This window comes from Myotis brandtii, unplaced genomic scaffold (genome assembly GCF_000412655.1).
Source record: "Myotis brandtii unplaced genomic scaffold, ASM41265v1 scaffold120, whole genome shotgun sequence".
NCBI lineage: Eukaryota > Metazoa > Chordata > Mammalia > Chiroptera > Vespertilionidae > Myotis > Myotis brandtii.
In genome coordinates, this window is record NW_005354174.1 from 2947699 (window position 1) to 2959776 (window position 12078).

General features: G+C 57.0%; 1 protein-coding gene across 1 annotated transcript in view; it reads right to left on the minus strand.

Moving 5' to 3' along the window:
- Positions 1-252: 252 nt before the first annotated feature.
- The window catches only part of WNT9B (wingless-type MMTV integration site family, member 9B), a 30719-nt gene continuing 18893 nt past the window's right edge, over positions 253-12078 (minus strand). The window contains exons 2-5 of the mRNA XM_014532586.1: positions 8166-8179; positions 5906-6253; positions 5095-5360; positions 253-4300 (exon numbers count right to left, since the gene is read on the minus strand). Coding sequence (XP_014388072.1) covers positions 3827-4300; positions 5095-5360; positions 5906-6253; positions 8166-8179 — 1102 coding nt within the window. The 3' untranslated portion in view covers positions 253-3826. The remainder of the gene's footprint in view (positions 4301-5094; positions 5361-5905; positions 6254-8165; positions 8180-12078) is intronic.

Below are 12078 nucleotides of genomic sequence, written 5' to 3' on the forward strand. Positions count from 1 at the left end.
GAGGGGGACAGCAGGTGGAGAGAGGAGGGAATACACACTTTGGAGGTTCTGCGGGTCAATCCTGACACCACTGCTTGCTAGTGGCATTTGGGAGCTTTTGTCTCACTACCTTCATTTCCTTAACCATAAGATAGTGGTGGTTGTGCCCAGTGTGTAAGGTGATTGCAATAAATCGAGACAAAATGGGTATAGAAGCTGACATGTAGTTTATTGGTTTATTGTCACCCCCCCCCCCCCCCGGGGGGGCCACGAGGCAGGCACGTCGCTCACTGCTGCACCCTAGCCTCCAGGTGGTGCGGGCACCCAGTAGGAACTCCCTAAGCAATTGCTGATTGCATGGATGGGCAGAACAAGGTGCTCAATACATGACAGCTCCCACGGCAATCCTAAAGTGTGCTAAGACAAAAAGCATTTGAAGTTTGTGGTTGTTGAGAAAAATAAAACACCTCTGGAAAGCAAGAAATAACCGTCAGGGTTGGCACAGGTCTGTCGCTCTGTCTGCCGGGCAGTGGAGGACACGAGGGAAGCCGGGTGTGTCTGCACCAGGGGATGGACATGATGTGCCATGAGGTCCAGGTGGAACATCCATAAGTAAAGTGGGCTGAGGCGGCTGGTACTTGGCAAACTGGGGAGCCCCGTGCCTTCTGTCTCTCAGGGCTCCCCCTCTCTAGCGGACTGTGGCCAGGTGGCACTGCAGGCCTAGTCTACAGGTGCAGCTGATTTTACAGAAGCCAGAAATCCAATGGAAAACAATTCTTTTTTTTTTTTTAAATAAAAACACAAATAAAAGCAAACAAACCCATCTGTGGCTGGGAGGAGCCCTGCGAAGTCGCCCGACCCTCTCGGGTAGCCTGGGCAGGAGGAGGGGGGCCCGATGGTGGAGCCCCTGGAGTGACCCCCACTGGGTCCTTGTCTCTCCAGCATTCTTGGGCAGTCCCGGCCCCTGAGACACAGGAATCCATATGGAAAAATGCGCAAGTGCTGTCCTGATCCAAATGGCCCATGCCACCCACCGCCAGGGAAGCAGCCGCTGCCTTGGGTCCTTGGGCTCAGGGCGTATCCAGGCGATAAGTCAGCCCGCACAGTGCCTGGCCCAAGAGAAGTTCAGTAAATAGCCATTGAAGGGCCCTCTTCGGTGAGACTTTGAGCACAGCCTTCCCATCCTGGGCCACATCTGTATAATGGGCACAGTGACGTGGTCCCACCGACCTCACAGGGATAATGGGGAAAGCAGGTGAGATTATGGGGACAAAGGTGTTTCTGAAGATTGAAAGTGCTTTACAGATTCAAGGTGTGGTCATCCTTGTTGTCATTATTATTAGGAGCAGGACAGTGTTGCCAGAGCAGAAGAGGGGGCCTGGGACCAGAAGAGCAGAGAAGTTCCAGACTTCGCAAGGAGGATCGGGACCGAGCCACTAGGGCTCATGCAGAAAGGGCGGGGGGGAGAGGGGGGGAGTCATGCCACAGGTGCTGCCCATAGAATATAGAAACTATATAAATAACATAAATATTTTCTCATATATCTTAGCTATATAAATTATTCTCTTTTTGCCCTAAAATCTATATATGTGAGGTAGACAACAAATACCCTGTGAGTGATTCCCTTAAAGCTCTATAGAATGAGGGGGTCAGGGGTAACGGGTCCCCGGGGTCCCAGCAGGACTGAGGTGGACCTTTGGGGGCAACTGGAAGGGAAAGGGTGTGAGCAATAAAAGAAAGGGCTGGAGAGAGATGACCCCATAGGCTGAGGGGCCCTCAGAGCCTGCATCCAGGCCCTTGGCCTGGGTTGCCTGTGTTGGTGGCCAGCCACGGCCTTGGTCCCTCAGTCTGCCCTTTATCCTCCTGCACCCCCGGCACCGCTGGCCTTGGAGCTGGGGTGCAGATGGCGTGTTGGGGGATCATGCTCCTCTTCCTGCCGCTGCAGGCCTCGGGCTGAGCCAGCGTGGGGGCAGAGTTGGGTCTCAGAGGAGCAAGATAGACGGGGCTGGCAGAGTCTCCAGGCAGTGGGCGTGTGGAAGAAACGAGAAAACCAGCCCTCTCTCCTTTTTGCTCTTTCTGCCAGGTGTGGGCCAGCTGCTTGGGTCAGTGGTCAGTCCAGAAAGGGGTCTCATCAGAGCCTCTGGGGCCAGAGATCCTTCCAGCAGCCCGCAGGCTGCCCGAGCCGCTGAAGAGAGGCAGCGCGTCTCACCCTCGATGGTCTCACCCCGGGGCCCCTTCCTGGGGCTCGCATGGCGTTTCTGAGCATTCAGCTGACTCTGAAGTTTCCTGTTTCAGTGGAGGGTCAGCAACTCTGGGTTCAGGGAGAAAGGAAGCTGACAGAGGGCGCGGCCAGGCCAGCAGAGTGGCCAAGGGCATCCCAGAGGAGGTCACTTCCTCCCGGCTGGCACCGAGCCCTGCTCCGGGGAAGCACAGCCTCCAGCAGTGATCCCTGCGAGGTCTTGGTCCTGAACCAGAGGGTTGTGTGCTGCTCAGTGAGAACCCTCAGCCTGGCAGGTCTAAGGGGCATGTGGGTGTGCAGGCGTGTGTGTGCACGCATGTGTGTGTGTGTGTGTGTGTGTGTGTGTGTACCAGCCTCTCTCTCCTCCTCCCACACAGGGCCTTGGTAGGTATCACTGAAAATGTCCACAGGATTGGAGGAAATCAGCAAAGTTACTTCTGATTTTTAGGCAGAGGGCCCATTAGTAAATAAAGGGCCCCCCCAAGAAACCAGGCTTAGCAAAGAGTTTCCTGTCCCTATCCTCCCCAGGGCAAAAACCTTAAGTAGATGAGTAGCCGTAAGAGTAGAAATGTAACCAGAATCAGGACGCATAAGCCAACTCTTCTGTGTCACAAATGTCAACTGTGTTGGGGCCTCACAGCGCAGGGGGACCCCAGCCATGAGGACCAAAGCCAGCTCAAGGGGAAGCTGAGACACTGAGCTTGCCTGGCACCACATCCCTGCCTGGCACCAGGGGGCTGTCACCCTCTCCTGGGCTGGGACTAAAGGTTCTGTGTCCCAGAGGAAACTGGGAGGGTCCACTGTCTCCCTGTGCAGCCTCGATGCACTATCAGAGCCCCACCCTGGGGACTGCGCTCCCTCTGGGTCTCGCATCCACTGGTGCTCTTGCTGAGCAGGGCTGGGTGGGTTCGGGTAACAGCTCTCAAGACAAGAAAGAGGCCTCAGCACAGGCAGATTTTAAAAACATAACCAAGGACGCAGTATCTGACTTGTATCTGACTTGGTCCACGCAAGCCCAGAAAGCTTTCTTTTCTCCAAACCTACAGCTCCCATCCCCTGCCTTGTCCCTCCTCTCTAGGCAGTGATGGTTTGTGGTCCCTGGGTTCGCTGAGACCTGAGCAGGGCCCACGGGAGGGACTGACCCATACCAGCCAGGCTCCAGCCTCGGCTTCCAGCTGACACTGCCTCCCTGTGCCTTCTTCACGCAGAAGCTCAACTCCCTGCATCTTCCCGGCTCTAGGCCACTTATCCTAGGAACAGAGACTGCGGCGGGAGATTTCTTCCGTCCCCTCTGAAACCTCGGGCCTGCCCTCCTCCTGGTCTCTCTCATTTCCTTCCACATCTTTCCCACTCCGCCTTCCTGCTCCAAGTCCTCAAAAAAGACTGGGGACCCTGGGGTTCAGGGTGGAGCCTGCGCCTCTCACGGCTGAGTGTTGAGGGAGGGGGAGGCTGCCAGGCGCGATGGTGAGAGGAGTACGTGTGCCTGGCACGCACGTCGATGAGCGCATGCATGCAGGAGTATCTGCCCCGAGGGGCCAGCTGGGCAGCTGGGCGCTGGGCACTGAGGGAGGTCCTGGCAGTGCCCGGCTGGCACACTGGGCAACAGACCTAGTGCTTACAGGTGTACACGAGCTCCTCCTGCACGCACTGCTGGCACTCCACGTAGCAGCACCACTGCACCTGGCAGTGGCAGGAGAAGGCCACCAGGCGGCTCTGGGTGTCATAGCCCCGCCCGCAGCACAGGCTGCTGCAGCTGGCTTCCCGCGAGCACACTCGGCCTGCCGTGCCAGGGGAGTACTTGCTGGGCCGGCAGAAGCTGGGTGAGTCCTCCATGTAGACCAGGTCCCCGGGCCGGGGGGCCAGGCCCTTGGTGGCACTGCCCAGCCTGGCGGGTGCCCACAGCTCCAGGCGGCCCAAGGCCTCGTTGGTGGCACTGGACACCTTGACCGCTGAGTCGTAGCGCAGCTTCAGCGCCTGGCCCATCTCTCGGAACGGGGAGAGCTGCTTCCAGCAGGTGCGCACGGCGCAGGAGCCCGACACGCCGTGGCACTTACACGTGGTCCTGAGGCCACTCTTCACGGCCTGCGGGGAGAGGCAGAACGGAGGCGGGGTCAGGGGCCCGGGGCGCCAGCGCCGGCGGGGGAGTGGCAGGAAGATGGAAACGTTAGCCAGGTGGCATCTGTGTGCAAACCGGCCCAAGGCTCCTCTTCCCCTGGGCAGAAGCGTCCTGTGCCAACACGCACGCCGTGGTGAGAGCAGTGTGGGCTGGACCTCAGCCGCAGCCCCTTCCCCGGGCCAGAGTCCTTGTGGCAATGGACGGCGTGCACAACTGAATACAGCAGCCGTGGGTCGCACAACTCAGTGATGAGGGCGCAGAACTCGGTTTCCTAAAGCGTTGGAGCCCCGCCTCTCCCAGCCTTCCCAGCCCCATAGACCGAGACCCTTTACCCTCTAGTCCTCCCGCTATGTGACCTCAGCCAAGTTCCTTCCCTCGTCTGGGCCTCCTCCTCTTCCCGTGTGTAAAATTGGAGGAGGAGTGGGGGTTGCACCAGATCAAAGCTTTCTAACTTGTTTCTAACTTGTTGGCTGCTAAGACCTCCAGGAAGGCTAGTCCTTGGAATGGAGAGCCCTTTCCAAACATGCTCCTGCCTCACCATGGCCTGTCCCAACCCTGGCTCCCACCCCTGGCCCAGCGCTGCTGACCCCCAGGACCCTTCCCTGTTTCCCGGTCACGGGCCAAAGTCGATGCCCAAGGAATGTTGGCTGCAGGAAAGAGGTGCCCAGCCTGAGTGTGTGCTGGGGGGCAGACGGGGAGGACCTCCTGCGGACCTCGCGCTCTGGCTGGAAGGGCTCGGGGCCACCAGGAACCTGCTCACCTTGATGCCCACGTTGGTGTTGTGGGCGTCTGCCCGTGCCCGCAGGTCTTTGCTTCCTCTCTTGGGCCCCAGGAAGTTGCTCAGGAACTTGGTGCTGTACTTGAGGTTGTCGCCGCACACGCCCCACTGCCAGGCCTGCCTGCTCTCCAGGCCCGGAGAGTCGTCGCAGGTGCAGCGCTCCATGCGCCCGGCGCTGCAGGCCCGGGCCAGCGTGTGGGTGAGGGCGGCCGAGGACACCGCGTACAGGAAGGCCGTCTCCTTGAAACCTGGGCCGGGGAGCAGGAGGAGGGGCATGTGAACCCGAGGACGCAGCTCGGGCAGCCGCCCTGCCACCTGCCCTTCGGCTCAGGCTGCGAGTTGCTATTTAAGTTGGGACTTTGCAGTTCACGGTGGGTATATGCCCAGATTCCCCCGGCGGCAGGTCAGGGGGACAGGTGAAAACACTGAGGTGCATAGAGAAGTGACTTAGGCACCTGGTGAGGGACGACGTTGGGACTGAACCGCTGCTCCTGACCCCAAGTCCGTGTGTGAACAAGTTGGACTAACCCACTTCTGAAACATGCCCTCATGAATGGGCCTCATTAATCCAGGACTCGGCTCCCTCAGGACTGTGCTGGATTCGCAAGGGCAGTGTGGCCTGAGCACAGGGGCCAGGGGTGTGGGAAGGGCAGACTCCCCCACAGCCCTCCTGCCCCAGCCCTCCCCCTCCCAGCCCTCCTGCCCCCTGCCCTCCTCCTCTCTGCCCTCCTGCCCCCAGCCCTCCTCCTCTCTGCCCTCCTGCCCCAGCCCTCCTCTCTGCCCTCCTCCCTACCTCTCTTGAGCAGGCCCGTCCTCCCCTCCAGGCTGCAATTCCAGCGCTCGTGCCTAAATTGGAACTGGCACTCGAGCAGGCTGAGGTGGGCAGCATCCTGCAAGGTCTCAGCCAGGCCAGGTTCCCGCCGACAGAGCTGCTTCTGCCGGCGGGACAGCTTCAGCAGGTCGCACTGCTTCAGGTGGGCCCCCCCCTGAGCTGGGGCCACCGCGGTGCCCAGTCCTGGGAAGGGCGTCAGGACCTCCCGTCCAGTCAGGCTAGAGAGGGCGAGAAGGGAGACCTGTGACCCTTGGGAGTCCCGATGGGGCGGCGGAGGGGGGGTGGGGGAGGGATCTAAAGATGACAGTTCTTGAGGACAAGGGCAGGTGAGGGGAAGGGGCCTTCTTGGAGGGGTTCGTTATTTCTGGGAGGGAGGCCAGCCCCATGGGGTTATATTCCCTTTTTGCAGAGTAGGAAACCAAGGTGCTTCTAACAAGGGCCAGTACAGGACCCCAAGCATGTTTTCTAGATGCCAAAGTCTCTGCCCTTCTTACCCACCCAATTTCCCAAATTTGCCCAATCAGAACCATCACCCAGGGTCCTTAAAACCCAGGTTTCCAGGATCCACACTTAGCAATTCTGCTTCTGTTGGTCTGGAGTGGGGCCTGGGGAATCCCTGGGCAGCCTCAATGATCAGGGAAGTTTGGGAAATACTGCATGTAGCATTGGCTGCTGTCCAGAGGGGAGGGCCACTTTCATTCCAAGGGGGTAGGAGGGAGGAGGCCGAGTACTATGCACGGTGAACAGACACCCAGCCATTCTCCCCGATAGCCCTTTCTCCCTTACATATGTCACCGCCCAAGTAATCCCACGCCAACCTAACTTGTTCCCAGATAGATCTTCAACCATCTGGCCACTCAGTGCCTGTTATAAGAAATGCTTGGGGAATATTCACGTGGATGGAAGAATGGGTGGAAGGAAAGAAAGGAGGAGGGAGGGGAGGGAAGGAAGGATGGGATGGTGGGTGGATAGACAGACTGACAGATGGGCGAGTGAAGGTGAAGGAGCTGAATTTCCATTAGGCCATCAGCCCCTGACTTCTCGTTCTACAATATCTGAAGTTCGTGGGTTCTGGAATCCGGCTGCCAAGTTCTAAGCCTGCCTGCCACTTCCTAGCTGTATAACCTTGAAGGCTTGGTCTTCTCCTCCGGAAAGTGGGAACAGTGATCCTCTCTACCTCCTGGGGGTGCTGGGGGGATTACATGGAAAGTACCAACCACAGTGCCTGGGACAGGCTAGAGTTTCTCAGAATCCTTTCCTCTTGCAAGATGCTTGACTGTCTTAACTCAGGCAGAGTCTTCCCCTTGTCCAGATAAGGAAACAAAGGCTTTTTGAAGAGGCGGTGACGGGCCCGAGTCGCCCAGCAGATCAGCAGCAAGGTGGGGACTATGATTAGAGCTCACCTCACCCTCCCAGAGGCTCTCTGTGAAATGGTTCTACTAGTTCAAAAATTCCCTGTCCCATACCCTGGTGGCCCTCTGCGAGGGTAGAAACTATATCATCCCAGACCCAGGCTGGAGGACGTAGCCCCTTTCTGGAACATGCTGGCCTCATGGTCAAGGTAGAAGAGCCAAGGTAGAACCACACGATGGCTTTCAAAGCTCCTGCTTGAATGTGGCACTGGTCATTCCTGCTCCAAGGCAGGTCCTGGCCAAGCCCTGAGGGGTCAGAAAGGCCCATGTCCCCTGGACACAAGGGCACAGTTCTCCTGTTTGGAGCCACCTGCCCAGCCAGGACATCTGGCTAGATGCCATGCCCCCCCTGTCTGGGTGGGTGCCGGTCCTGGCCAGGCCCCAGGTGCCCCCAGAAAGTGCCTGTAGATTCCAAACCCATCAGGTGCAGCCAACCCAGCATGGAGCATATCTCTGAAACCTCCGAGCAGAGACAGATGCTATCAGGCTCCTCCTGGCCCAGCCTGGCCCTGGGTTCCCCTCCCAGACAGGGTGAGGGCAGGGACCCGTTAATCATTAATCTGGGGGCAAATGGGTAAATTTCCAGTCCACCAGGTCTACACCCAAACCCCTCCCTGCAGCCTGGCAGGAAACCCTTGGAGCTTGACCCTTGGCTGGTCCACAGCAGAAGCTGAGGAGGCCCCACCCTGACTGGCTTCCAGGGTGGAGAGCCACTGGGGGGCTGCAGGGAGCAAAGGGGCAGCAGCCATGCAGCCCCTCAAATGTCCTCCTCACACCAGGGACAGTGCCTATGTTTCAGAAATTGGTACTTTCCTTGTAGCAGCTGATTGACAGATAGCAGAACAAGCAGGGCGTGATAGGGATTTTGATCAACAGTGTTGCACGTCCTTTAAGGCCTGTCTCAAATGCCATTTTAAGAATAATAGCTATTATTGTTGTATCATTACAGGTATATTATGTTATATGAGATGACATATCTACCACTTTGTGAGTGCTTATTACTAAGCCCTTTTAATTACTATGTAGACACCTGAAGAGGTAGTGACTGGGCCGAGTTGCCCAGCAGATCAGTAGCAAGGTGGGGCTTAGGATTAGAGCTCACCTTACCCTCCCCAGAGGCTCTCGGTGAAATGGTTCTACTAGTTCAAAAGAGTCCTGTATCCTGGTGGCCCTCTACATGGGTTGGCTGCCTTGCTGCTCTGGCCTGTTGATTGAACCAATGAGGGTCACATGACCCAAGCTGGGCCAATCAGTCCTTTCTCTGGGAATTTGGAATTTGAATTAAGAGAGCATACAGTTGCTTTCTCTCTCTTTTTTGGTGACTGGGCCTGTAACTCAGGTGATTAAAAAAAAAAAAAAAGGAAGCTGGTCTAAAGAGAGAATGAACCAATGCATCAAGAGAGTGGGAGAGAGAATTTGGGGAGCAGGGTCTTCCTGGGGTCAGCTGTGTTCTTGCTTGAGACGCTCCTACCTATAGTACAGTGTCAAGACTTGGAGTTGATTTGTCTAACCAAGGGTGCCTGCCGCCCCTGACCAGGTCCTTATGCCAGCTGTGGAGTACCAGCGTGCCCCAGGCTGCACCTGTGAGCCAGGCTCCGCACCCTTTCCCCATCCACAGGCACATGTTTTGTTTTGTTTTTGTGTGTGTGTGTTTTTTTAATTTCATGTAATAGACCCTGTGATTGATGGCCCCAGGAGTCCAGTATAAAGTCGGTTAATTTTATTAGCGGTAATGACACTAAGTAGCGATTAATGGTGGGGAAAGGCAGCCAACCGCACAGGGACCTCAGGCCACACTGGGCCTTGGGCTGCCCAGGGCTGCCCTCAGAGAAGGCTCCCTGGCACTGCCCCTCAGGGCCTAGAAGGAGGACAGCTGGGAGCCCTTCCGGGACCCAGTTTTCCCCTTATTTGTCTTCCATGTTGCAGTTTGAGATATTTCCTTTGAAGAAAATAGGGCCCTGACATCATGCCCGCCCCAGGGCATCCGCTAGGGAAGGCTTCTTCCTGGGCCTCGGAAGAATTCTAGGTGGTGCAGGTTCCAGTCTGTTCCAGGTCCGTGGACATGATCCTCTTCCCTTAAAGAAGCCACATTCTCTGGCACCCCAGGCCTGAGAACCCCACACACCAGCCCCCTCTGCAAAAATCTCAACGGCCCACATATTAGTTGAGCCCCATGGGAGTAAACTGGAGAAGATCAAGTGCCCTTCATTAATCTAATAAGTCCAGACAAATTTGGGGTTCTAATAAAGACACTGCTCCTCGGTGAGGTCAGACTGTCAGCCAAACAAGTGACCAGCGTTCTGAACCAAAGAGCAGAGGATGAAGAATTTGCAAATTTGCTCATGGCTCTTCTGGGCTGAGCTCCCAGGCTTCCCTGCCTGACTCGTGCTCCTGAGCCTCCTGGGACCTCATTGGTTGCACCTGCTTTGGACCAGCTGGTCTCCCCCATTCCTGCATCCAGTCCAGCTTCCACAGGCTGATTTCCAGACTCTCCTCTCCCATTAATAAAGTACATGTGACCATCTCAATTCTCCTCCCTTCTTTGGCCCCAGCCTATATCCTCTGCCCCCTGGGCCCATGACCCTTAGGTTAATAATAAGACAAGAAACCCCCACTCCAATACAATGAGATGCATTTGGCTTTGACCCCAGGCCATCCCCAGACACTTCCCTGACCACCTCATCTCCCCATAGAGTGGGAAAAGACAAGGGTGCCCCTCAGGACTCCAGCTCACCCCCCAACCGCACCCCCCAACCCAGATATCTATTCTGTCCACTCCTGGCCCTTGACACCTCTGCCTCCTTTCACATTCCCCAAGGTCACTCACAGTTTTGGCTGAAGCAGCCCCATCTGGGATGACCTTGAAGTTAGCAAAAGAAGGCTCTCCAGGTTTTGGGGAAGGCTTCCCAGGAGACTGCTTTGGTTTACCATCAGCAGGACTCAGGAGCCATCAACCCCCTGACAAGAAGTGGGGTTCATCCTGGAACAATCACCCATCACCTGCTGGAGTGTGGGGACCCAAGGACCTCAGGTCCCCAAGGCAGTTCTGATCTGGGCAGTTGGGTCCCAGGTCTGCCCTCACTCGCTGGTGACCTTGAGGACATCCACTCGCCCCCTGAGCCATTCCATCTAACAGGTTCACGGTCACTAGTGCGAGAGCATGACCGGGGCCAGACGGCTTGAATTCAAATCCCACCTCCACCTCTTACTAGTCGTGCCACCTTGGAAAAGGGACGCCACCGCTCTGTGTTTCATCTGTAAAATGCAGGTCTCACCGTGCCTGCCTCACAGGGCTGTCCTGGGGGTGAAATGAGTTCACATTGTAAAGCTCTTAGAACACTGCCTGGCACATAATAAGCTCCAGGTAAGTGTCCTTCTTAAGTACCTACTATGTGCCGTGCACTATGCTGGGTGCTGGGACCCCCTCCTGCCCTCAAGGAGCTCATAGTCTAGAGAAAACATAGCTGAATGCAAGAGTAGCCCAGACTCTCCTGAGGCCCCAAGGGGCAGGGGAAGGAGAAGGAAGTTTTGAACCAGCCCAGCTCCCCGAGGAACAATCAGTAGCTGCTCAGGGACCCAAATCATCTGGGTGAGAACCTGACCGCGGCCAGTCTCCGTCCTGCCTGTAGTGGGAGGTGGGAGTGGGGGGCGGGGGGGAGGCAGGAGGAAGCTCCCAGGCCTGGCAGGTGGAAAACACTTCCCATCACCTGAGGGTGCCCCAGGCTCTGCTTTTCTACTCCCCCCTCCACACTTGTTTCTGCTTGAGAGGGTCTGATGGGTCCAGAGGGGGTCACCCCCAGGATGTGGTGGGTAAGTGGGGGTTGGCATCAGACAAGGCTGGTGGTTTCCAGGGCACCAGGTCATGCCAGCATGTCTGGACCCTTAGCTGGAGGGGCCAGGAGCTGTGCCTGGCACCAGGGCCCATGCCAACTGCAGGCAGCTGCCTGGGAACCAGGAAAGCCTTGCCCTGCCTGGAGCATTGGCCTTGGCCCTACAAACCCCATTAGATGCTCTGATAACAGGCTTCCGCTGCAGGGCCGTTTACATGGTAAGTGCTCCTTTTGTGCTTTCATCTCAAACATCTCAGCCCACTTTCCCAGCCCTCACTGGACCCCTTCTCTCTCTCTCTCTCTCTCTCTCTCTCTCTCTCTCTCCTCAACTTGTTACCCCCATCCGTGCTCGCTCTCCATTACCCACCTCTTCCCAGAAGGGGAGAATTAGTGAGGGCAGTGACTAGCCCAGGAAGAGAGCATCCATGGTTCTGAGCAAACAGTCCTTCAGAGAGGGGGCCCCTCCACACCTGCCCCAGGCTTCTCTCCCCTCTTCCTGCCCTCAGCTGTCCTGAGCAGCTCATCCTTCCCTCCATCCTCAGACTCCTGCCCCCTCTCCTGGAGTCAGCGCCCCCTCACGCCTCCCCCAGGAAGAAGTCCTTGAGGAGCAGCCTGGCCAATTCCGCTGTTACATGTCCTAGCTTCGCTCCCACTCCCTCCTTTCACTCACCCACTCATTTAAAATCAAGATGGAGGATTTTATTGAGCATCAGCTTCATGCCAGGTTTACCCACAGAAGACTGAAATAAACAAGGACCTTCACTACTTTCCTGTCTGGGTCCCCCAGCCCCTCCTGGGTCCAGCCTTTCTTTGCCCCCAAGCTCTCAACCTCAGAACCCACCTTGAGGACTGCATCTCCTCACCACCTCCCCCCAGGAGCCCACCAGAGCCT